Source organism: Candidozyma duobushaemuli (assembly GCF_002926085.2).
Source record: "Candidozyma duobushaemuli strain B09383 chromosome Unknown A_B09383, whole genome shotgun sequence".
Lineage (NCBI taxonomy): Eukaryota > Fungi > Ascomycota > Pichiomycetes > Serinales > Metschnikowiaceae > Candidozyma > Candidozyma duobushaemuli.
The window spans coordinates 1,598,238-1,621,013 of NW_020289901.1; the positions used below are offsets into that span (position 1 = coordinate 1,598,238).

General features: G+C 46.4%; 9 protein-coding genes and 1 non-coding gene across 10 annotated transcripts; 7 read left to right on the top strand and 3 right to left on the bottom strand. All coding sequences in view use genetic code 12, as the record gives it.

Moving 5' to 3' along the window:
- Positions 1 to 528: 528 nt before the first annotated feature.
- CXQ87_000727 (uncharacterized protein) lies at positions 529 to 7,443 on the top strand (the record flags this gene model as incomplete). The annotated part of the gene is made up of 3 exons (XM_025479296.1): positions 529 to 780; positions 1,124 to 4,042; positions 4,351 to 7,443. 3 exons carry the CDS (start codon positions 529 to 531, stop codon positions 7,441 to 7,443), a joined length of 6,264 nt encoding a protein of 2,087 aa, XP_025338769.1.
- A 1,965-nt stretch (positions 7,444 to 9,408) lies between these two features.
- Positions 9,409 to 10,329, top strand: PCL1 (Pcl1p; the record flags this gene model as incomplete). The annotated part of the gene is made up of 1 exon (XM_025479297.1): positions 9,409 to 10,329. The coding sequence occupies one exon, from the start codon at positions 9,409 to 9,411 to the stop codon at positions 10,327 to 10,329; it is 921 nt and encodes a 306-aa protein (XP_025338770.1).
- A 250-nt stretch (positions 10,330 to 10,579) lies between these two features.
- On the top strand, positions 10,580 to 12,199 carry CXQ87_000729 (uncharacterized protein; the record flags this gene model as incomplete). The annotated part of the gene is made up of 1 exon (XM_025479298.1): positions 10,580 to 12,199. One exon carries the CDS (start codon positions 10,580 to 10,582, stop codon positions 12,197 to 12,199), a length of 1,620 nt encoding a protein of 539 aa, XP_025338771.1.
- A 69-nt stretch (positions 12,200 to 12,268) lies between these two features.
- Positions 12,269 to 12,574, top strand: CXQ87_000730 (mitochondrial 37S ribosomal protein mS37; the record flags this gene model as incomplete). Its single annotated transcript, XM_025479299.1, has 1 exon — positions 12,269 to 12,574. The coding sequence occupies one exon, from the start codon at positions 12,269 to 12,271 to the stop codon at positions 12,572 to 12,574; it is 306 nt and encodes a 101-aa protein (XP_025338772.1).
- Positions 12,575 to 12,716: 142 nt separating this feature from the next.
- On the bottom strand, positions 12,717 to 12,789 carry CXQ87_000731. The gene has a single exon. It is a non-coding gene; the product is annotated as a tRNA-Phe (tRNA).
- Positions 12,790 to 13,070: 281 nt separating this feature from the next.
- On the top strand, positions 13,071 to 13,804 carry CXQ87_000732 (uncharacterized protein; the record flags this gene model as incomplete). The annotated part of the gene is made up of 2 exons (XM_025479300.1): positions 13,071 to 13,726; positions 13,750 to 13,804. 2 exons carry the CDS (start codon positions 13,071 to 13,073, stop codon positions 13,802 to 13,804), a joined length of 711 nt encoding a protein of 236 aa, XP_025338773.1.
- Positions 13,805 to 14,638: 834 nt separating this feature from the next.
- On the bottom strand, positions 14,639 to 16,093 carry RMS1 (ribosomal lysine N-methyltransferase; the record flags this gene model as incomplete). Its single annotated transcript, XM_025479301.1, has 1 exon — positions 14,639 to 16,093. One exon carries the CDS (start codon positions 16,091 to 16,093, stop codon positions 14,639 to 14,641), a length of 1,455 nt encoding a protein of 484 aa, XP_025338774.1.
- A 1,158-nt stretch (positions 16,094 to 17,251) lies between these two features.
- On the bottom strand, positions 17,252 to 18,376 carry CXQ87_000734 (uncharacterized protein; the record flags this gene model as incomplete). The annotated part of the gene is made up of 1 exon (XM_025479302.1): positions 17,252 to 18,376. One exon carries the CDS (start codon positions 18,374 to 18,376, stop codon positions 17,252 to 17,254), a length of 1,125 nt encoding a protein of 374 aa, XP_025338775.1.
- A 177-nt stretch (positions 18,377 to 18,553) lies between these two features.
- On the top strand, positions 18,554 to 20,253 carry CXQ87_000735 (uncharacterized protein; the record flags this gene model as incomplete). The annotated part of the gene is made up of 2 exons (XM_025479303.1): positions 18,554 to 18,892; positions 18,973 to 20,253. The coding sequence occupies 2 exons, from the start codon at positions 18,554 to 18,556 to the stop codon at positions 20,251 to 20,253; spliced, it is 1,620 nt and encodes a 539-aa protein (XP_025338776.1).
- A 777-nt stretch (positions 20,254 to 21,030) lies between these two features.
- Positions 21,031 to 22,704, top strand: CXQ87_000736 (serine/threonine protein kinase; the record flags this gene model as incomplete). Its single annotated transcript, XM_025479304.1, has 1 exon — positions 21,031 to 22,704. One exon carries the CDS (start codon positions 21,031 to 21,033, stop codon positions 22,702 to 22,704), a length of 1,674 nt encoding a protein of 557 aa, XP_025338777.1.
- Positions 22,705 to 22,776: the final 72 nt, after the last annotated feature.

Here is a 22,776-nt window from a genome sequence, read left to right on the forward strand (position 1 = left end):
GTGCAGCACTGTCTACAAAATGCGCTAAATAGGAAGGCGGCATGGCATGATACGATAAAGTAAAGGTGGGGAGAAAAGTTAAGCGACAAAGAGACCAAGCTCAAAGCCGCTTATTCGCCTGGTAGCCTATAGGAGCGCTTGGTCGCATAGTCATTCGGGTCGAGCAGATTCCCCATTACATTGTCCCGCACCGCTAGATTGTGCTCTGTGCATTTGTGGGGGACAGACTCCGAAAGCACCAGCCTCCATTCCACGCTGAGGCTGGAAAAAACATGAAAACCGGGCAGCAGCACCGGAGCAAGGCTCCGAACAAGTGACTCGAGCCTTCTTATAAGTTTTGCAAATTTGAAGGGCCCCTTTTTAATTCCATGTGTAGTAAGGCTTCGAGAAGCGACGGACTGCAGCCAGCACCCCAACGGACCCCTCCCCACCCCAGATTTTCCATCACGACCGGCAAGTGCCAGATATCTGTATGGTATTATAATCGTTTCTTTTCTTGCAACTTCCACCCTCCCTTTATTCCCAACCATGAGCGACTCTCGCTACTCAAAGCGCTTTAGAGTACCGGTGTCGTGTTCGGTCTGCCGTAAGAGGAAGTCCCGTTGTGACAGAGTCAAGCCAGTCTGTGGCACTTGCAAGAAAAAGTCGATAGCTCACTTGTGCACTTACGAAGACGACCCGCCCACTGGTCAGCAAAATACCACGACTTTCTTACCCGTGGGGCCTGTCTTGGCAACCCAAACAGCCCAGTACCAACCTCAGCCAAACCATGATCCTAACGTCATCCAAAACAACCACCGCCTACATCAAAACCCCCATACAAAAAGTCCAATGGTATCTTACCTGCTGCCCCAGCTCCCTCCTCCTCATCCCCACCCCCAATCTCCACTTTGGCCTCCTCATCACCAGCCACACTACATGGGCAGCGATCCATCGCTGAGCCAAGGAATTATCAACCCCCGCCCGAGCACCGCTTTGCCCAACCCATCACTCCGAATGAGTCTCTGGGTCCTGAAATGCACCCTAGTCTCCATCAAGAGTATCAGCATCAGCCACCATATCAGCCACCAATACCACAGGAGCACCCAATGCCGCTGCAACCACAACAAATAACGCCGTCCAGCTACCCAGTGGATGTGCCAAGAGCACCAACAACATCTCGCTCTTTCGGATCCCACAGCTCTCATGGCTCACTTGGCTCCAAAGGATCTCTTCCCCTTCCGCAGTCATTCTCTGGCAATGCCCCTATTGGAAGTCCGAAGAACCACATGCTTTCCCGGAAAAATTCAATGGGAAGCTCTGCTCCATCGATCTCTGGTATCCCAGGCCCCCTCTGGTGACACTGAAGAAACGCAAGACTCCAACCACACCTCCGTTGGCACCTGCCATGCTCGCTTCTGGGTCGTCAGGCAAACCAACCGAACCTCCTCAAGCTATGTCGATTCCCATGGGATCCAGGTCCAATATCTCGATGACGGAGCAGTCCTCGAATTCTCCTAATAAAGAGAAGACGTCGATTCCATCGGCCAATTCCCAACAGGACATAAAGTCACCAAAGAAAGAACTTCTCACAGAAGAAAGTTCATCTTCCGAATACGTTTCTATTTCCATTGGCTCCAACATTCTTCAGATTGAGCTAGAAGACACAATGGATTCGTTTTCTGCAGCCACGAATTCTCTTTTGGTTGAGGGTGAGTTTTGGCTGCAACAAGGTCCTCTCTCCTATGTTGGTCTCACTAAAAGTGACCCATTCATCAAGCTCATTCGAAGCTTCAGTATAGAGATCTTTAAAAGCGACGAGTTTGCGCAGTTCATTAGACGCAAGAAGCCACTTCCAGGTGACAAGAGCTCTCCCGCTTCTGCCATGAGTGGCGGTACCAGTCTTGATGATACTTCTAGATCTGAACAATCTGATCAGCCCTTCGATAAGGCCTTCGCCCTCGAGGATAGAAACTCAGAAGACGAGACTGACCTTCTTAGTGGCGGGGCTCTTCTTACAACCAAAATCAAAGCTGATGAACCAAATAATTCATTACCATTCCCAAGCCCATACACTGATATGCCTGGAGGGATCTCAATTCAAAGCTTATCTGGGTCGAAGCTGAACTATTACGAGTTTGTTCAAGCTCAAGTGATCAGCGTTCTTCCGAACAAGAGATCTCTATATCATGCAGTGAGTCGATACTTTAAGTTTGTGGCTTCATTTGTCCCCATACTTCATGAGCAGACATTTATGTCAGAGGTACGTTCCTTATTTGGTGGTGGATTCCCTGATTTTGGCGACGGCTTCTACAAGCTGTTCTTTATAAGAGACGAACAGGATCTCAATTTGACTGCCCAATTGCTACTCATCCTTCGACTTGGCTACATGTCTCTCATACCCACAGGCGAGACCGATATTGTCTTTACCAAGGAGGAGAAGCATCTAATCAAGGATATCACGAGATTTAAGTCGGACCACTATTTGAGCATCATCAACCTTTGCATTTCGGAGGAGAAGGTTCAGTCAAGATCCACCTTCAAGATCGTCCAGAGTTTAACTCTTTTGTACTTCTACCGTTCAGTGGCTCCAAATGACTGTCTTGGTATCAGTGGTGCAGACTCGCAATTATTGTTTGGCTCCATTGTCAATCATGCTTTATCGATTGGTTTGAATCGTGATCCTGCGAACTACGATAGCATACACAGCATCTCGAAGAAAGCAGACTTTGTTAATACTTGGAGGTCGTTATGGCACTTTATCACCAACGCCGATGCCATGGGCGCCATGTTATGCGGCTCACCCCTCAAGATTCCGACTATCGAGATAAGCGATGTTGAGACACCGAAGTTTGACAAGAATGCTGGCGAGAGAGAGGAGTTGTTCTACAGAACACAAGATATATGCAACTCATATCGTCGTGTCATAAATAAGCTCACCAATCTTCATGACAAACCTAAAGTCATTGAAGTGTTACGAGAAACGAGCTACTTGGAAGGAATCTTCCTTTCTCTTTTTGGGCAGGACTTTTTCCGAGACTATATCTGCAGCCCGGCGCCTCAACATGGAGACGGTCTGGACGCTGGTGAGAAAAAGAAGCGGGAGGAATGCTTACTAAAAGTGAGCCGCTTCTTGACCTTCTTGCACTTGAGAGCCAGCCTTTCGTGTCTATACTACTTGGTGGTCATTCATTATGAGGAGAAGCTAGACAAAGATGCAAGTGCTGAGATCACTGCTGGCATTGAGCTCTTCAAAATCTTCATAAGAAGTGTTGTGCAACTTGTTTATATAATGTCGTATGCACTTGATAATTCTCAAGAGCTTTTTGGCAGACATTATGACTTTATCTTGACTTCGGGCATTGAACGGTCATTGATAAAGACCCACAACTTTGTGACATCTTTCTTCATTCGTCTCATCAACTACAAGAGGGCGTTGGTGGTTCAGCAATTTAGCAAAATGGCAAATCCTCTATCGAATTCCTCTGAGGACGATGACTCGGAATTAGTTGCTCGAAGCGAGGTTACCGATTCGTTGTTCACAATAGCAATGATAGAGGCGGAGCTATTCGTGGGTAACTTCTGGACCCTAAGCAAGACATACATCAATTCTTACAAGATCTATGTCATGGCATACTTTGTGCTCAAACAATGCATGGAGAATCCCGACAAGTTGTTCGAAGGGATGGTCAACCATAAAAAGTATTTCCACGATGGTACGAACTTGCTTCAATTCCTTTCCATAGTTGAACTTCAAAGCTTGTGCAAATTATGTGAAGAATTTCGCGTCGCAAAAGTGGAGCTGATTCGAAGACAAACGACCCGGCCCAAATCCGGCGCAGCCGACGTGGAAGGTGGCAAAGTGGACAATGACGAAGAACCTTTCGACGCCTTGTTAGCAAACAGGACGATGTATGCGAACCGTAACACGGTCAATACGTATGGAGTGTTACAAGAGAAGCATATGTATCGGGATTTTGAAAAACAGGCGTTTGATGAGCAGTCAATGATTGGAAACGAGGAACTCCTTAAGCTCTTTGAGCTCTATGGCGACCTCGATGCAGTCATGGGGGTGTGAATGTAAATGATTGACCTCGGCGCTACCGCATTGTTTGATTGTCCAATTGTGAAAGTTAAGGTTTCCTATGTAGGCCGGATGTAGCTACGCACAGCGTTCAAAGCCCCACACAAGTAAGTAATGACATTCACTATACAGTATAATAAAGCATCCATCCCAGGGACATATAGATACGCTGCTGCGCAGATTCCCAAGAGACCGTTTATTAACTAGAAATGGTTCAGGCAGCGTATCAACCACACAATAATGGTGTTTCAAAAAAACGCATGAGAATCACCCTCTCGTGCGATCAGTGTCGTAAGAGGAAGGTGAAGTGTGACAGGAAGTTCCCATGTTCCACATGTGTTCAGCACAACAGGTCCAAGGATTGTTCATATGGAGAATCTGTGTCTACAGCAGGTCCACCGAACTTTAAAGACGGTTCTGTTGGAGTTTTCAGAACATTCTTCGCAAATGGTCCCTCATCCTCGAGTCCAAGGCTGAAGGAGTCGTCAAGGTCTGAGTTGACATTCTCGAGACTGGAGTTTTCTGGAGGAAGTGACAGTTTAAGTGCTAATGCATCCCTCGAAGGAAGCTCTGACTCTTCCAGAGCTTCAGACCCTGTCCTCATGCGCCCTGCCCAGACATCCCAAACAGGGTCCCAAATGCCCCAACAGGCTCGCTCTGGAATGCACACCATGTCGGTCGGTTTCGATCTGAGCCTGCCAATGATTTACCAAACTGGTCTGGCTCACGATCCTGTGAGTGATAGGCAGCTGAGTGATAGGTCGCTGGGATCTGAGAATCTTGGCTTGATGAGCGATGTGGAGCGACTCAAACTGAAGATACGACAGCTCGAGAATAAGCTCGATCTGAGTCTGAGCCTGGACTCTCCCACACAATACCCGAATTCTCATGAGAATTCAGTGGACTTCCAGGCATTCAGAAACAATCTTGCTCGCGGTCCACCCCAAGAGTCAAATTCCTCCAACCCTCTATTCGTTGGAGTCAATCCCTACAACAACAACGAGCCAGGTGAGCTCATTGACTTGTACGATAACTACAGCCCTATGCATGTCAAGGATGCATTTCGCCGTCAGAATTTCGGTCCCTTTGCATGGCTCGCATTCATGAAGAAAGACAAGGTGCTCAATCTTTTATTTGATTATATGAAGACTACTAGGGCTTCAGACAAGTTTCCCGATCCATACCTGCGGTCGAAATCGTGCACGAAACCGAACGACATGGATGCTGATTTCCGTAAGAAGGCACTAGATAGAGAGGGAGATAGCGATGTCGCTCATTTTAAGGAAAACAATAGCAACACTACCGCCAGTGACCTAAAGATGCAGATGAACAAACATGCTATTTCGCTCGGTCTCACCATGTTCGAAGGAGAATGGGACCAAAAAGTTCACCTTATTGAAAAAATCAAGATGCTTCTCCCGACGCGTAAAGCTCTTTGGATCTTGATCAACCGATTCTTTTCCTCCGTCTACCCCTTCATACCTATCATTGATGAAACTTGGTTCAGAAGTGAAATCAAGAGAATGCTTGGCCCTGAGATCTACGACGACGAACGCATTCAACACATTGTTCTCGAGAAGCAAATTGATCTAGCTACAATTGCAATCTTGTTGATTGTCATCCGATTTGCTTACTTGTCAGCATTTTCCAATATCAAAGCAGAAAATGAGAGAGTTTTAACTGCTACAGATGACTCCCCTTTGGCTGAAATGAAGTACATTCTCCACAATCCAATTGCATTAGATGCCATTAATCTTTCCCAAGTTTGCATTGATCAATTTGATCTTTTTAAGAGAACGAATATGACCGTTTTGCAATATATGGCTCTTTTGAGAGTATACTATCAATTTGCTCCCGAGCATGGTGATGGTTACGACGGAGGAGTTTCTCATGTCTTGCCATCCATGTGCGTTCTGATTGCCTATTGTATGGGCTTGAACAGAGAGCCTGGTAACTTTGATGACGTCTGTAACGATGCCAAGATGAACAACATCACCAGAAAGCTCTGGTTTTTCATTAAACTTGCAGATTTGACGCAAGCATACCAATTCGGCTTCCCCATGCTTATCGACAATAATTTCAACGATGTGCGTCTTCCATACTACAGGCCAGGCAACTCAAATATCCTAGATGCAAATCTTGAAAGAGACTTGTGTGACACCCTTGCTGGAATGGGGCCTTTCCTTGACAAGCTCAAAACATTTTTGTCTAGGATATGCTCTATTCGAAACTGTATGAAGATGAGCGATGCTACTGCTCTAATATCTGACTTTGAGCTTAGTATTCAGCAAGCCCTTGGGTCATTGACCGATTACTCGAAGACGCCACTCGCAAAGAACGAATTTACATTCGCCAAAAGCATGAAGTGCAAGACCTATTTGAACCTTAAGAACCTTTTACTATCATTGTACTTCCACTTTTTCCTCAACTACGAACGGAATGGAAACCACAATCTAGCTTTTTTCTACATGAAGAAATACCTTGCAATCGCTTGTGGTGAGATTCTTCCTGAGATCCTTGATCTTATCAAAGATAAATCGAAGACATTCGATCCGAACAGCACTTTGCCTGATCTATTCTTGACACCTTCGATTGAATTGTTCCTTCACAAGACAAATCAGCTCAATATTTCCATTTTCTTGAGAATGAGCAGCGCTGTCGCGTACTTGAGGTCCGATCCAGTTCTTCACAACAGAAATATCATGAACTCCTTCGAGTATAAAATGAGATACGCCAAACTTTGCAAGCTTCTCAAGATTCTCGAGAAGTTTATCAAGTTTGGCACAGCTTGTCTCTCCAAACTCAGTCATAGATATTACTATGCATGGAGAGTTTGCAAGGCACACACATTCATCATTGACGTCTTCCAATCAGAGGCGGTGGGTGAATATATTCTCAACAACTGCAATTCAGATAGGCTTATGACCGACTTCACAGCCCAGAGACTCGATGAATTATTGAAAATCGCAGATTCCACCCTTTGGAAACTCAAAGATGTCATCAAAGAAGATACAGAGCGTAAGAATGAGGATACATTCAATGTGCCCGATATTGACCCCTTAACGATCAATCCTACAGCTACTCAAAATAACCCAGAGGCCCCACAAGAGCCTTTGGAAGTCTTCTCAACGGATGATGCGATTGACATTGACGACCTTCGTCCAGCCGAAAATGTGGATATCGACAATTTATGGCGTCAGATTGGGTCTATGAAGTACGATATCCAGGCAAATGAAGCGTCTGCGTTCGACCAAATGAACATTCCTGATGATCAATGGGGTATGCCCTCACCAAACTACGGCGCTTCGTTGACACCATTTATGGACAACAGCGGAGAGGTCGATACCTACCTTGATATGTTTTCCAAACCACAGCTTTAGTGGCACCTTACTGTGGACTCGAGTCGCGTGGGAACCCTACCGGCCTGCACATAACAAGACTTACCCGGTTCACTGGGATGTAGCATTTAAGAGCGTTGAAAAAAACTTCTGATGCCTTGTTTAACACTACAAACTACTAAACGTATGTGACATATATCACAGAGAATTTATATGAAGACAAAACGCTGTGCACCAGTCAGAGTACTCAAATCATGATCGACCCAGTATACCCAAATTTCTGATAAATTCTCCATTCTTGAAAACTTTTCACTAACATAAAAGATGCCGGTACTTCAGTATGATGAAGCTGAACTCGATGGTGTGGGGTGGTAACTTAACCACCGTGACACTTCTTTGAAGCTCTTTTGTAGTCAGGGAGAGATTCAGCGTGGACTTGGAATGATATCCCTTCATTTGATAGGGTCCACCCTCATCGCTCAAAAGGAACCTCAGATCTTAGGATCCTTGAACCCTCATTCCTCTGCTGCCGATATCTTCAAAGCATTCTCGACTCTACCCGCCTAGACCAAAACCATTAATGTACCTCTAAGGCACGGGGCCATTAGCTGGATTAAATCTTACCATCTAAGCCATGGCTATACATTCTAGGTCTTAATTACATTGTTCAATATGGCAAAATTCCCTTGGAAGCTTGGAAGATTTACTCTGATCACAGCGTGGAGCCAACTGACGACACAGGCTTCCAGGCACAGTCACAACGGTTGCAAAATGCCAGTGAAGGCTGTACCGATAGGACCGCGTCTAAACGGCCATTACGGTCCAACGGCATCTAACGTGCTGGCTGCCCAGATTAAGATAATTAGAAGCATACACGGTGAACGCGGACGCGAGTGATTAGCCCACCTGCCAAAGTAGACACCACCGGCGAACCACAAAAGCGGTAAATGATGCTGTCAAAAGAAGAAGTCGCGACACCATTTACTCCTTTAAGCATATGGTAGGCGTCGGGTACGCATCGCTGTTATTATGTTTGCAGAGTAAAAAAAACGCCAGGACGTGTAGTCCGCAGGAGAACACGGTTTTTCCAGGCGCATGGGCCAGGAACAAGAGCGAGTAATCTAGGCCAGAATGGGAAGCCTTGCATCGAGGACAAAGGTGTGGGAGCTAAGCGAAACACGAGAGCCACAAAGGCCGATATTTTCTGGGAGAGGCGTTTCGTCTAAATATATCGATTTCATGTGAGAGCTAATTTGGGCTGGCAATGGCCGATGTGAGACGAGGAGAAGCCGCGCGGTGGTTTCAGATTTCGTAGACGGAGGATCCCCACCAGATGGGAGGAACCCGACCAGATGGGCAAAATACCATTATTGCCGGTGGTAGGCGAGAGAGATACAGCGGAAAATGGCGGCAGGGGCTCGGCTTCAGTCCATTCTATGTGCGAGGGACGGGTACAAAAAAGCCCCTAGAATGGGTGCAAAAAAAAAAAAAAAAAGAAAAATAAAAAAAAGCGTTCGGGCTGGACCGCAGGCACACAGTGCGACAGCGCCTGGGGCACCGTTACAGAGTGGAAGGAGCCGAGAATTGGCGTCAACAAGGAAAAAGGATCCAGAGGAGAATTACAGGAGAATTAATTTTGGCGGGGTGGGAGGAGGCCGGTATGATACACGGCGTTTGGCTCGAGGCTCGAGCTGTGGCAATTGGCGAAACATGAAATAAATTGATGGAAGTAAAGGCCCTGCTTGGCTGAATCCTCGGGTGATTTAGAGTGCAACAAGCGTCGCCTGAAGCAGAAAATAGGCCCTCTCACGCCAGGAAATATGTGTCGCGAATTCGTGCCGAACAGGAGTGAAACACGAAATGTTCAGGCCAAAACAGTTTGGTGCGTCGCGAAGTTACAGATGCCCGTAGGGGCACATACAGAGCGGCGCTGGCTTGGAATGCCTCAAGATATAAAGATCAAGGCATGTCCCAGCCAATCTGCTCAATATCAATTCTCCTTCAAACATGGTCGCTTCTATTGACGTGAAAGCATTGAACATCTTCGTCAACCAGCCAGTGTCTCAGAACATGATCCACAAGTTGGTCGTCACCACTTTGCAGGTGCTTCCTTGTCTGGACGACAAGGATGGCAAGACGGCCCACAGCGGCAAGCCATTGCCTTCCCTCATGACTTTCATCAACAAGTTGGTCAGATACACCAATGTCTACACCGGCACCTTGATGACCACCTTGGTCTACTTGGACAAATTGAAGCACAAGCTTCCCAAGAACGCCCAGGGCTTGCCTTGCACCAGACACCGCATTTTCTTGAGCTGTCTCATCTTGGCTTCCAAGTTCCACAATGACTGCTCTCCCAAGAACGTCCACTGGGCCAAGTACACTGACGGTCTCTTCTCCTTGAAAGACGTCAACCTTATGGAACGCCAGTTGCTCTACCTCTTGAACTGGAACATGCGCGTCTCAAACGACGAGATGTGCACCCAGTTGGCCTCCTTCTTGCAGCCAATCAAGGAGGACTTGGTCAAGCTGTCCAAGATGAGAAAATACTTGGCCAAGCAGCATGCTGCTGCTGCTGCAAGTGCTTCCACCTCGACGAGCCCCAGATCTGCTCTGGTGTCTCCTTCGCCATCCATCTCGCGCTCTTCCTCCACCACTTCCCACTTGTCTTTGCACAATCCCCATGCTACACACACTCGCCAGAACTCGTCGGTTTCTGTGGCTTCCACCAACTCGGTCATGTCGCACTACAGACAAGATTCTTGCAGCCTGATTGAGCTGCTTAGCCCCAGGGCCTCGATGACTAAATCAAACAGCTACAATGACAAGCTCTCTCGCGAGGTCGATCCTCGCATTGAGATGGCTGCAAGAAATGAGGAGCAAGAGTTGTCGAGAATGATTTCTCAGATTTACAGGCAGGCGGCCTGATGCAAGAGCAATGCAGGGCATTGTTTCACGGCTTTACGAAATTCACTTCAGTTCTACTTTTATAGACGGTTTAATATCATAATGGGTTTAGGTCAAGCATGTAAATGTGGTTTTCGCAGCCATTCACCGGTGAAGCCAGCGACAATCTCCATCAATACAGGCGGCACAATCCTACACCCGTACACCACTGACACCCCAAGCAATTTCGTTATCTGATCCACAGCTGAATGTCTACCCCGACCTTGTGCCTATGCTTACTCGAATTCCCCAATATAGAATATTGGCAAGGAGCTTCTCGGTGTCCCGGCTACTTTCGATAAATAATGGCAATAATAACAACAATAACAACAATAATAACGGCAATAAGGACCAGCTCCGAAAGCTCGGCTCTATCCTACTGAAGGGCAAAGTTGGTGAGCAATCAGATAAAGAGACCCGCAAGGGCACTGCTCTCAATATCCAATCGAAACCTGAGGTTCCTCCCTCCACGGCAGATGAACTGTCTTTAGATTTGGCGGTGAAGGAGAATATAGATGAGCTCGAAGACTCCTACGAAACCATAGCTTTCATGACAAAGGACGACGTCCTGATTCAGGAGAACTTGGACGCTGGCGGTCAATTCGGAGCATTCCCATCCAAGCATTTTCTAGATAGGAAAGCGCTTATTAGAAGCCTACCGGATGAAGTGGACATGCTTGACACTCCTTGGGAGGAGATCGAGCGCATTTACAGCACCCTCAACAGACTAGACGAAGATAAAGCGGTGCATGCCAAATACATGAAGCGATTCGGCATCGAGGAGAAAGATCTCATGACAAGACTACGCCTCGGGAAGAATCTTGACGACATGTGCAAGGCTGGTCGCCGAGGCGAGAAGTATGATGTTCCAAAAGGTCTCGAGAGAGTCTTTAAAAGATTATATCCATACAATGTCGTTGGCTTCGACCGGTCTATCCTAGGAGTGCCACTTAGAAATGGAAGACACTCATTGAAGAGTGACGACGACGAGAAAGCACGCAAGCAGATTCCAGAGGAGCTTGTCAGGGACAGTCGGCCCTTTGATACCAAAGTGCCAGTTCACAAAATAGATGTGAACTTTTTTGAAGAAGATCAACTCAAGGAAAGTATCAGCCCTTACGACCTGAAGCCACTTCCACCGGAGGACTTACTCCGCAGCATTGGCAAACCCATGCTTTTCGATGATATCGACAACTACAAGAAGATCGAGCACCCATCGGTAGAGCTTTTGGACCGCATAGAAAGGGAGACTCTCACACTAAAGGACTCGCTCTACCTTGAAATCGCCAGGAAGATGATTCCTTCGAACACTGACGTTGTCAATTTGAACGCACCAAAATTGCGAACAAACGAGTACGTGGTCGCTCTGAAAGATCACCACGCCACTGCATTATCGGGACCATCATTGAGTTATCGTTACAAGTACTTTGATCTCGTCCCTATTTACGGAATGTTGCTCACTAGCAGAAAGCATTGCAACAATCTCTACAAGCATTTATTCAAAGTCATCCTCATCAATCTTGAAGAGCACATTGATGTTTTGAGTCGCATAAAGTACAAGCTGCCAGAAGAGTCACAAGCATTCCTTGGAAAGCTATACGCAAAGATTCATCGTGTTATCTCGGATAAGCTCATTCCTATGGCTGTGGACTGCAGACTCAAGTTCTCGCTAGAGTACCAAGCAGTGATTCACAAACACATCACTTCGCTGAACTTCTCAAGAATTTACTGGCTTAAACCGCCACAGAAGTTGTCCAGCGGAGGCCGCGATTATGGCCGCCAGGTACGCAGAGAGGCGCACAGAGAGAAGGTCTACCCTCTAGACCTCGCACACCACAAGTACTCCAAGTAGTGCATAGACCACCCGATCAAGGTGTACCTAAATTTTTTCGCTCTTCAACTGTAGACCTTAGCACATACAATGCAGCCAACCAAGAATAATATGGCCTACAAGAAGGTGGCTCAAAGCTTCCAGCTTCCACCTTTGCCACATGCAAAGATCCGGAACCCCGTTACCCAAAAATCAAATCTGAATTGCATGGTCATGATGGCCGGTTTGTTGAACTGTTGGGCAGCCAATGGAGAGGGCTCTCAGGCCTGCGCTGCTTTGGAACTCGAGTTGAAGACATGTATGGAGCTTTCCGGAAAAGGAAAAGAGAACAAGACTTCCGTCAACTACCACACCAGCAGACTATATCCAAAGTTGAAGCTCAAACGTAACGATTAACTGTACATAGCATAATTTTCATGGGGACTTAGAGTATACAAGGAAGTAGCGATGAACCAGCGATGGTATAGGAAAATATTCTTCAATGCTGATGAATAACTTGTATTAAAAACATAAAACGGGTGCAGTGGAGCAAAAAATATGCGATTTCTGTGGATCGAACACAGGACCTCCAGATCTTCAGTCTGACGCTCTCCCAACTGAGCTAAAACCGCTTATAGTATTATTTTGCAGTAGATGTACTATATGCTCGCTAGTTAAAAAGATGTGACAAAATCTTGGAAATTCACATCAGAGACCCCAAATTTAATTTCATCTGATTTCTAAGACTACGACTGCTTATTTTAAATATGAGAAGGCTAGCAACAGCATAGTGAGTTTCAAGAAATCAAGGCTAATAGGCTTTAATGATCGCTACGAATTTTTAGATCAGCCGTGGTTAATTTATCCGGTGCGTACAATATCATCTGTTGATATGAAATATTTAGGTATCACCATGAAGGGAGTTGATTGGAAAGCCTTCCGAGACAATTTACCGTTCACCACCTATTCACAAGGATTTTATCATTTTGATTTGATTACCAGAGCAATTGGCATGAATAGGTTTGTCAGTTCCAAAACGGTCTACCGAGACCTCGTGCAGTGCATGAAGGACCGGGAGATCAAGGCTCTTGACAATGCCATACATCGCCAGTTTCGTGGTATCGGGATTGAGAAAACATATGCTCGGCCGAAGAAGGGAGGATATGGATTGATCAAATTGGAATTCCAGTTGCTTGGACATCGTGCTAAAGTAATCTTGCAAGCGTGTCTGTCCACCAGGTGGTATGATACTCTTTTGAGATTGAAAATGCTTCATCATATGGTTAAGATCGATAAGGACAACAAGGACACTCCTTTGGGCGATACCATGACGCTTGAAGTGGCGGATTTCTTACTCCAAGAGTCTGAGAAATACGTTCAGAACCTCGAGTGGACCTTTACGGAGAATGAGATTGAATATATTTGGGCTTGGAGACATTTAGTTGAATTAAAGCGGGACACCACCCATGAAGTCCGTACATTTGATAAACAGGAAATTCTTGCTCAAGCCAAGAAGCCTGTGGAGCTTACGGAGGACGAGGAAGATACAGTTAAACATACTGCGTTTCGGTCAATTAGTAAGAGGATCCAAGATTCTCTTTCACCAATTATGCCGAGGCGGTTTACAGAGATTTGCCCAGCTGCTAAAGTGCTAAAGCGGTGGGATGTGTTTTGGAAAAAGCTTTATGTACATGAGTGGTTACAGCGACATGATTTTACCGCTTTCCATTTATTCAATTTTGGCTCATATGTGCCTTGTCATGATGATGAGAGACATCCCGAACCTATGGAATGTCTGCTTTGTGTCAAGGAGATTATGTCAGATCAAAAATTAGGACATTTATACAATGATTGTGAAGTGTCAAAGCATTGGTGGCACAAACTTGACTTCCTGAGGCCTATGTCTCTTGAAGAAATGTTGGCACCAGCTGACACGTCTTATTTGAACTTAAAGAGATTGAATCACTTTGTCAAGACAGTTCGGAGAACGTACTTGATTCGAAACAGTTATGGATTGAATGATCAGCTCCAGTACCCTACGGTTCGGGAAATGGACCGGTATTTAGCTGTGGTTGATCCGAAAGGACGATGACATAAAGTGACCTGAATTTATGGAAAATTCAGCAGCGGCTTAGAGACTCTCTGGCTTGAGAAGTTCTTTGAGAGGAGAGTCGCGTTCCCCGGGTTCACTCAGCTTCTGTTGATAACACATTAAGGGGTTTACTATGTAGGTCTTAAAACTATATAGGTTTTGTTGGAAAGAATTCATTCTTTCTGGCGTCCTCTTAATATAATAATCGTTAAAAAAAAAAAAAAAATGGGGAAATTCGGCCCGATGATGATTGATCTAGCCTCAATTTTTGGTGCAAGAGGCTTTCTACATTAAATAGCGTGCTAACGACGTAAATTTTGACTACCTATACGGTGAATTCATCAAAGTGAACCCACCTACTTCAATGCTCAAATAGGAATTAGAATGCATTAAACTTTTTGCTTCTTCGACAGAGCTTCAGAGAAAATACTCTTCTTCATGATGTTGTTGACGAGCTTTTCGTCCGGGATGAATGTGTAGTGGGTATCACCGATGGAGAAGAGCTTTTCGCCTTTAGCGCATTCCCGCAAAGCTTTTAGTTCGGATTGGAGGACAATCCCCGCCATGAATTCCCTAGTCTGAGGTTGTGACCTATCGAAGTTCACACCTACCTCCGGGTATTCAGAGATACGAAGGTCTAAAATTTTAAACAAGCTTTCTTTAAGCGATTCGGTTAGCTTCCCAGACTCAACTAGTTGGTAGCACTTTTTGAAAACCCTTCTTATACCACGCGCTTTGTTTTCCAGTGACTCGTCGTTGAAGGGTGTCTTATCATTGATCTTTGCAAGTACGGTAAGTAACTGAGCCAAAAAGCACATCTCGAATATGACCTCTCCTGAAACATAACAATCAAAAGTGTCCACGATGAATTCTTCGTCTTCCTCTTCTTGGATTTCCAAAAGAATGCTTATTATCTCTTCCACGTTGGTGGCCAGAAGGGAAGTGGATTCCACAAAATATTTCTTGATCAAGTCAAGAGAAACTTCCCCAAAATCCGAGGTAGAACCCTCCGGTTCGACGTAGCCATATCTTCTGAGAATCTCAGCATTAGGGTGGTCCGAGTAGGTATTGTATATCTGCTGGCCCTTTTCAATGGGCTTAATAGAACGCATGACGAGGGACTCATTATCTTGTATAAGGCTTGCATTGTGGTGGCTCGTGTTAGCGTTTAGTGTATCAGCTAATGGAAGCATACTCTTGATAAAGGACGAGTTTCTAACATCGGGACTGTCTATTTCATCGTCTTCATCTTGGGCATTTCCATTGTCTCTTTGAACATCAAAGGAGTATGACATGATGAGTGCTGCAGTCTTATGCAAATCCGACTGGGACATGTTTTCGAAGATATCGATACCAAAAGACGCTGCAATGTCTCTGACCTTTTGCAAAAGAGCGTCCGCCGAAGCCTTGCCGATGCGCTTGACAATATACGATGGCTTCAAATGGTCAATTTCTTCCTCAGACCAAAACACAAGCTGATCGAACTTGTAGTTCTCGGAATCGCCTATGGGAAGTATGTCGAAGTAAGGTGCCCATTTACTGTCTTTCCCTTTGACTTGCCATTCGTACACAAGGACCAAGATAAGTGCTTCCCATTGAGGAAGGTCCAAAATCTTATCTTTCAAATCAGGGTATTCCTTTATCAAGGAGTTATTTGTAGCGTTGATGAATACTTCTTGAGGAAGCTTGAATAGATCTTCATCTGAGGCGATATCCTCAATGGCCATAAGCGCCCTTCCTTGACCGATGCTTCTGAGATCCTTAATCTCGACTTTATCGGAAATCTCGACTTTATTATCCTTCAACCATTGGACGAAAGTTTCAGTCTTATCTGTGAAGCTCATCTTGCGCACTTCTAGGATTTTTCGCACCCATCGATATGTATGGTACCAATGGGGTATTGAACTACCAGTCTATACATCAATATATTACAATTATTATTTAGCCTTTGGTTTACAGTCCACCTCATCCAAATGTTTAATGTATACTTGGCTGGGTTCAGGATTATAGGGTGCATCAGTGTCGGCTAATCTCAAGAACCCATCGTCTATCGTACCCACAACCATTAGAGACCCATCTTGACTTATGTCCATGTGTGATATGCTTCTTTGACAGGGAACGATCTGAAATTGCTTCATTCTTTTCCGCTTCTCCCAATTCCATACACACACATGCCCGTCACCACCTGCAGTGAAAAGGGTGTGATATCGATTATGAAAGCGTAGACCTGTAACAGGATAAACCGTGTCTGTGCATGTTTGAGAATCAGTCAGCCTGTGACATTTGAAAGCAAACTTGCGTTTCTGAGACTCCTCCAGTGTATCATTATATTCCATCGAAACCCGTCCGTCTATACTTGACAATGCAAACCCGTCACCTAAGGGAAAGCTTCTGATGTTTGTCATTTGGTATCTCAATCCACTAGCACGAGACTGCCAGGGAGAGTCTCTCCGTCTCAAGTCAAAAATTTGTACCTGACTATCAGCCAATCCTACCGTAACGAACTGCGAAGTTGCATCAAACGCGAATAGCTTGGAAGGACACGAATGTGAATCGACCATACGATTGATTCTTGGATCAAAGTATCGGATTGTGCCGTCAATGGAGGTGCATATGATCAAATTAGGACTCACGGCTTTTAGATGGTTGATGGGACTTGGGGTGTCATGGTCTTTGACAATCGCCAAAGGCGAGGTCATTCTAGTGTTTTCATAATCGAACTGCCTTAGCGTGCCATCTAGGCAGCCAGCGTACGTGGTATGCCCTGACAGAGCAATACCAACGATAGGTGACGGTGTGCTTAACTCTGCAGCTAGATCACACAGTGGTGATGGAGCATCGCTATGACTAGTGTATAGTAGGGCTGTGTTGTCATGTGTTGCTACCAACAAAGAATTCAGTCTAGACTCAAATTCAACACACGATAGCACCCCAAGATCTGCGGGTGTTCGTATTGGGACATAGGCCATCCGATGAAGTGTTGATATCTTCTAGTGCGCGCGTCAAGACTTGGAAGACTGGCTGCGAAATGTGTACATTTCTCCGGGGTCCTGGTCGGGTTCAACCCACTCGTAATTTTCTCCGTGCGCAAGCCAAAAATCTAGTAAGGTTTGTTCCTCTTTTAAAATTTTCCAATTGAGTCTTCTTTTTTGAAGCTCCTCCCGGAAGTATTTAGCCACCAATTCAGTGTGCTCATTCCTAGCGTGGTTTGCAAGCACTGGGAGGCTAGTGGTACTAGGCAAAAACATGTCATATTCGTCTTGACCGAAGATTCCGAGTGTTGGTTTGTGGCGAACCTCTGAAGTATGGTAGTTCTTAAAATTAAGCTCACTGTGCTCTTCGAAGTGTGTGATCATCCTATTCATCCATGCCTGCTCGTGGCGGTGGATATAACGGTGAATGACACTCGTATGCGGCCGCCAGCTGACTCTCTCTCCATTGGAGGAAAAGTAGACTTTTAGTAGTCCATAAGCGGTTCCATAGACCGAAAGTACGGTAAAGGGTAGCAAATAATAAAGCAGCGCCATGGAAATGAAGCAGTATTGTACAATGGAGAGGGCGCTGATGAGAATGGTACAACCACCAAGGTGCTGTTTCAACAATTCCTTCTGTGAGTTTTTATAGCCGGCTGAGCCATATGTAGCGTCTAGGAGGCCAATGCAGTTGTGATAATCGTTCTTCTTGAGAAGCTTTCGTAGTAGCAATGAAACTGTGTCAAGTTGCTTGAGACCAGACTGGGGCATACTGAAGTTTGCTTTCACAATTTGAAATGACCTTGCAATATCTGCGTTTGGATTCAGGATAAACGCTGCTACTATTTCCTCGTCGCTAAAGCACACATCCCAGTGTTCCTTTAAAAAGTCCCACAATTCATTCTCAAGCTTAGCACTCGGAATGTTGAGTTTGAGGTCGAGAAAATTGGCTCCTTCAGCTGAATTGACCTTTAGTCGTCCGTGTGGCTCCTTATTGATACTCTGTAATTTCCTGTTCGCCTTGGTGTAATCGAGGATGAGGTCCCGCGAGATTCTTTCAAACGATCTCAGCTCTGCCACCCTCAGCGCAAGAGCCTCATAGTTGAGAGGCTTCTTCGAAAAAAACGTCGAATACCGCCTTCGAATACATAGCATAAGAGCAGATACTATTTGAAAATTGGTCACATGACTGAATCGAGAAGATGGATGCTTCTTCCCGGGTGCGGCACATCATTACCATACCTAATCGGGCAGAACCAAAACATTGATTCAACTACGTCTCAGCCCGCTGATTTCGCAAAATATCTACAATCAAGTACTAGCACCTAAGTCATGTCCAAAAAGCCAATCGACGAGTGGCAGCCCCCTGTCCCTCCTCATGACAAACGACTTAGCAGCCAATCTTCTAGATTTTCACACGGCTCGTTCCATAACGCTGAGGTTGGAGAAGCTGTGCCAGTGCCTATAAAAAGATCGGAGAGTGTCAGAACACAAGGGAGTGTCAAATACTACGAAGGCTCAAGAGTTCCCTCGGAGGCTCCAACAACTACGGATGAAGAGTCAATGTACTCTGAGCACCAGGTTAAGCTTGGTAGACTCAATACTAGGGTGAGTCAGGCTCCCAATGTGGCAGGCCCTCTGATGACATTGAACACAGAGGTTGAAGACGTGGTGCCCCGAGGCTGAGAAGAAGACCCAAAAACGAGATCTTACCATCGCCAAGCCGTGGGTCGAAGGACAGCTCCCCCAAGCATGCTCATAGATTTTCGGTCAACATCACAGACGATTTGGACAAGCTCATGGAGAATGCCAGCAGCTTAAGGAGTGAGCCATTGGATGATGAGCCATTTGGTGTCACCAGTCCTACTGAGCTGCACTACACCGCACCAGAGCCTTCTTCTATACCAGGTAACACCAACAGACACTCCACTTTTTCATCTGGCAGCTTTGAAACAGCAGACAGCGGAGAAGGTTCAGACGGGTTACCTCAGGTTCCAGAACACACCGTTGGCAGTCGCCAATTGCCCAAGAGACCAAGCCCACAGAGCTTGGAGAAGGCCAGAGTTGCATCGCACCAGTTCAGCTTGTACTCGCGTGAGGAAGGTGAAAGAACTCTTAGCTTCCATGAGCTGGAAAAGGAAGGTGACGCTGGAGAAGAAGCCGAACCTAAAGAAGGAATGCAGCGTCCACACCACATTATGAGCAGCGAGGAAGAGTATGGAAAAGCCTACGAAAGAGAGTTTGCAAAGGAGCAGGGATTCACTCCCGAGGGCACCAGCGATGCCGGCACAAGCGGGGGTCCTAGTCGAGGCCCTAGTCTTCGTGCTGCAGTGGTTGCCAAAGAAGCTGCAAAGGAAGAAGGTGATGTTCAAGGCCTCAATGTAGCTACTGGAGTTGCGGCCGGCGTTGCTGCTGGAGCTGTTGCTGGAGGAGCTGTTGGGCTCGCTGCTGGAAATGCTGAACGCACCGAATTGGAGCCACCTTTGGAAGCCACTCGTGCACCTGTGGAGGAAACCAACGAGAACACTGAAAAGCAAGAGCCAGGCCTGCCATACCTAGAACGACCACAGGCTGGTACCTTACTTGCAAAAAGCGACCCCGACATTGTCGCTGCGAGAGACAGTGTCTACACGGATCATGGACTTGGACTTGGTCACGACGACGAGTACTACGATATCGAGGAGCCTGTGGTGGTGAACCCCGTGAGGGCCAAGTCTGTGAAGGACAATATCCAGATGCCCAAGCGCAAGAGCACCAAGCGTAAGCCGCGGAAAAATGTTCGCAGTGGCAGCGGAGGCATGAAGCCATTTTCGTACAACACGCTTATCAATCTCCTCGAAAGCATCAACGGCGCTGTGATTGGCGAAGAGTTCGAGACGCTCAGCATCCCCATCAAGGAAAAGCAGATGATCGAGAAGATCGTGGACTCGTTGAGTCGGCTCACCTCCGACATGATTCTCGACGAACAGCGGTACGAGATTGGACTCGAGCGGCTCGAGAAAGCACATCGTGTGCTTGAAGGATTTATGTAGGTCTGCTGCTGGCGAGCCAGCGCACATTATGTTTTTTTATTTAGGAAATGTCTAATTGAACGAATGGGATTTAGCCTCGCGCGGCGCACTGGCTATCCTCTATTAGGGCAGGCTCCTGCCTTCCTGGGCCAGCATGGCGCCGCATATGTGATCGGCTATCTCAAGCGAGGTCCAAAAATGCTCGACGTGGGGTCGACCAATTTCTTATACTAAACTTTAATTTATTTTTTTTAGTCCTTCAATTCATTTTTCTCTGACAGATCGCGGACAAGCAATATAGGGGCCGAGACGTGTTTCATTGTTTAAACAATTTAACGTTTTCGTGCTCGATTCTTCTAAATCTGACCGCGTACAGTGCTGGCTCTCTGCGGACAGAGCTCCAGTGCAGGACACTAAAATTTAACTTCCAAAGCTTAGACAAGCATATAGGCGGGCCAGCGTCATCAAACATTGTCCCCACCTATATCTGACACTTTTCTTCTGTATCCGCTACCTCGGAATTTTGTGCTACCCAAGTAGTCCCTTGTGCAGCCTCACCTGCTGGCACCTGCCAAATAGCATTGCATGCACTCCGCTGTCTACCGTCATACAAACCACCCTCACGTTTTGCTTCTCCATATCTGCAATTTTTTTAGATCCCACTACACTGTTTTCGTGGACGTCCCGACGTGACTAGGTTTTGCATTGCCTGGTTTTTGCTTGGCGATATTCAACACCCTTTTAGCCCTTCCGGTTGATCCTTGTTTCCCTGCCCCGCCATTGTGTGTTGTGACTCCAATGTCTGTTCACACTGACCTGCGGTCGTCGTCCCCAGTGACGACCCCCCAATTATCCGATATCCAGTCTTGCTCTCGCCAGTCGAATCTGCTGCCGTCTCTGACCGGTCTGAGCTCTCCTTCCGCTAAAGACGACTATAGATGGAAGAGTCTTCGAATCGAGGTACCTACATCTCCTCCCCGGGATAGACCTACTTCAATGAAAAGCCCCGTGTCTGCCAATCCTTCCCAATTGGCTGACCCGATAGACATTTCCCCACTGGGTCTGTTCAATATAGGCAGCATCACCCAGCTACCGACCCCTGTTTTGAATAACGGTCTGTTTGCACAGTCTAAGATCACTTTACCAAAAAGGGGCCAGCTTCACGATTCTCCCTCTAGCGCATCCCAGCGGGCTGTGTCAGAATTCAAGCCTGGATCCTTCATTAGACGCGCCGAGACTCCAAACCCACCATCTTCTAGTAACAGGCATGTGTCCAACCCTTCCCTGCTTGATGATGATGCGTCCTCAATTCCGCTGCCGCCGTTGGACCGCGACCAAGGCCAGCTTGTGGGTAAGATCATAGAGGCTCCGAGACTCCACAAGCTGTACGTCTTTGATGAAGTGGTTGGACGCGGCACGTTCAGCACAGTGGTCCGTGCTCATTCCTTGTCAAGCCTAGATGATGTCATCGCTGTCAAGATTGTGAACGTCCCTACTCATTCCAAAGAAGATATCTCTAACTTCCGCCTGTACATTTGCCGGGAGCTCGGTATCTTAACTCACCTAAACCACCCATGTATTGTGGGTCTTCTAGACTACTCGGTAAACCTTTCAATCACGCAGGACGAAGTTGACCAGGTTGTATCGGGAAAACACCAAGACGCTCCGGCTGGCTCCGACATGTACGACTTTTACAATGTCAAGATGCAAAACAAGCAATACTTCCTACTCAGGTATTGCGAGGGAGGTAATTTGTTCACTTGGTTATATAAGAATCATCGGAATCTCAGTCGATCAGACTACTTCTGGCATTTAATGCAACGAGTTGTGGCCGAACTCATTGTTTGCGTTGCCTTCTTACACAGCCATGACGTTGTGCATCGCGACCTCAAACTCGAGAATGTGCTTTTGAATTTCGACGAGGCTGACGTGACTAACGGATTTCTTCCCCAAAACCAGACCTCGCCGCTTTGCACATTGACAGACTTTGGCCTTTCCAAAAAGCTCGCCCTGCCTAACCAGCTACTTTCAACCAAGTGTGGTTCGCAAGACTATGTGAGTCCCGAGCTTCTTATGGGGCTAGAGTATGACGGTAAACTCCTTGATTCGTGGTCGCTTGGAGTTCTTATCTATGCCATTTTGGAAGATAGACTCCCCTTCGACGCTCCGCCTCTCGAATTCATGTCAAATTCGGCCATTTCTCCCTCAGTCTTGAAGCGCCGGCGCAAGAGACACAATCCTGCTCATAGAATCGCTATGATTGATTGGGAGTGGCTTCGAACGGCTGCTGCGATGAAGGACGATACATTTACAGACCAGTCCAAGCTGATCATGAAGGATCTCATGAGTGTCGTTGATGTCTTGCTTGTTCGTAAGGACAGGCGCTTGACTGTAACGCAAGTCTTGACTGATGATAGATTCCAGTGGATCAAGGGCCAAGTGCCCGCTTCTTTCCTTGAGCACACGCATTAAGCTCTACACATTCCTTTTACCCCCTTCACAATGCTGTATTATATTAGTACCGACGATGCGATTGTGATACCA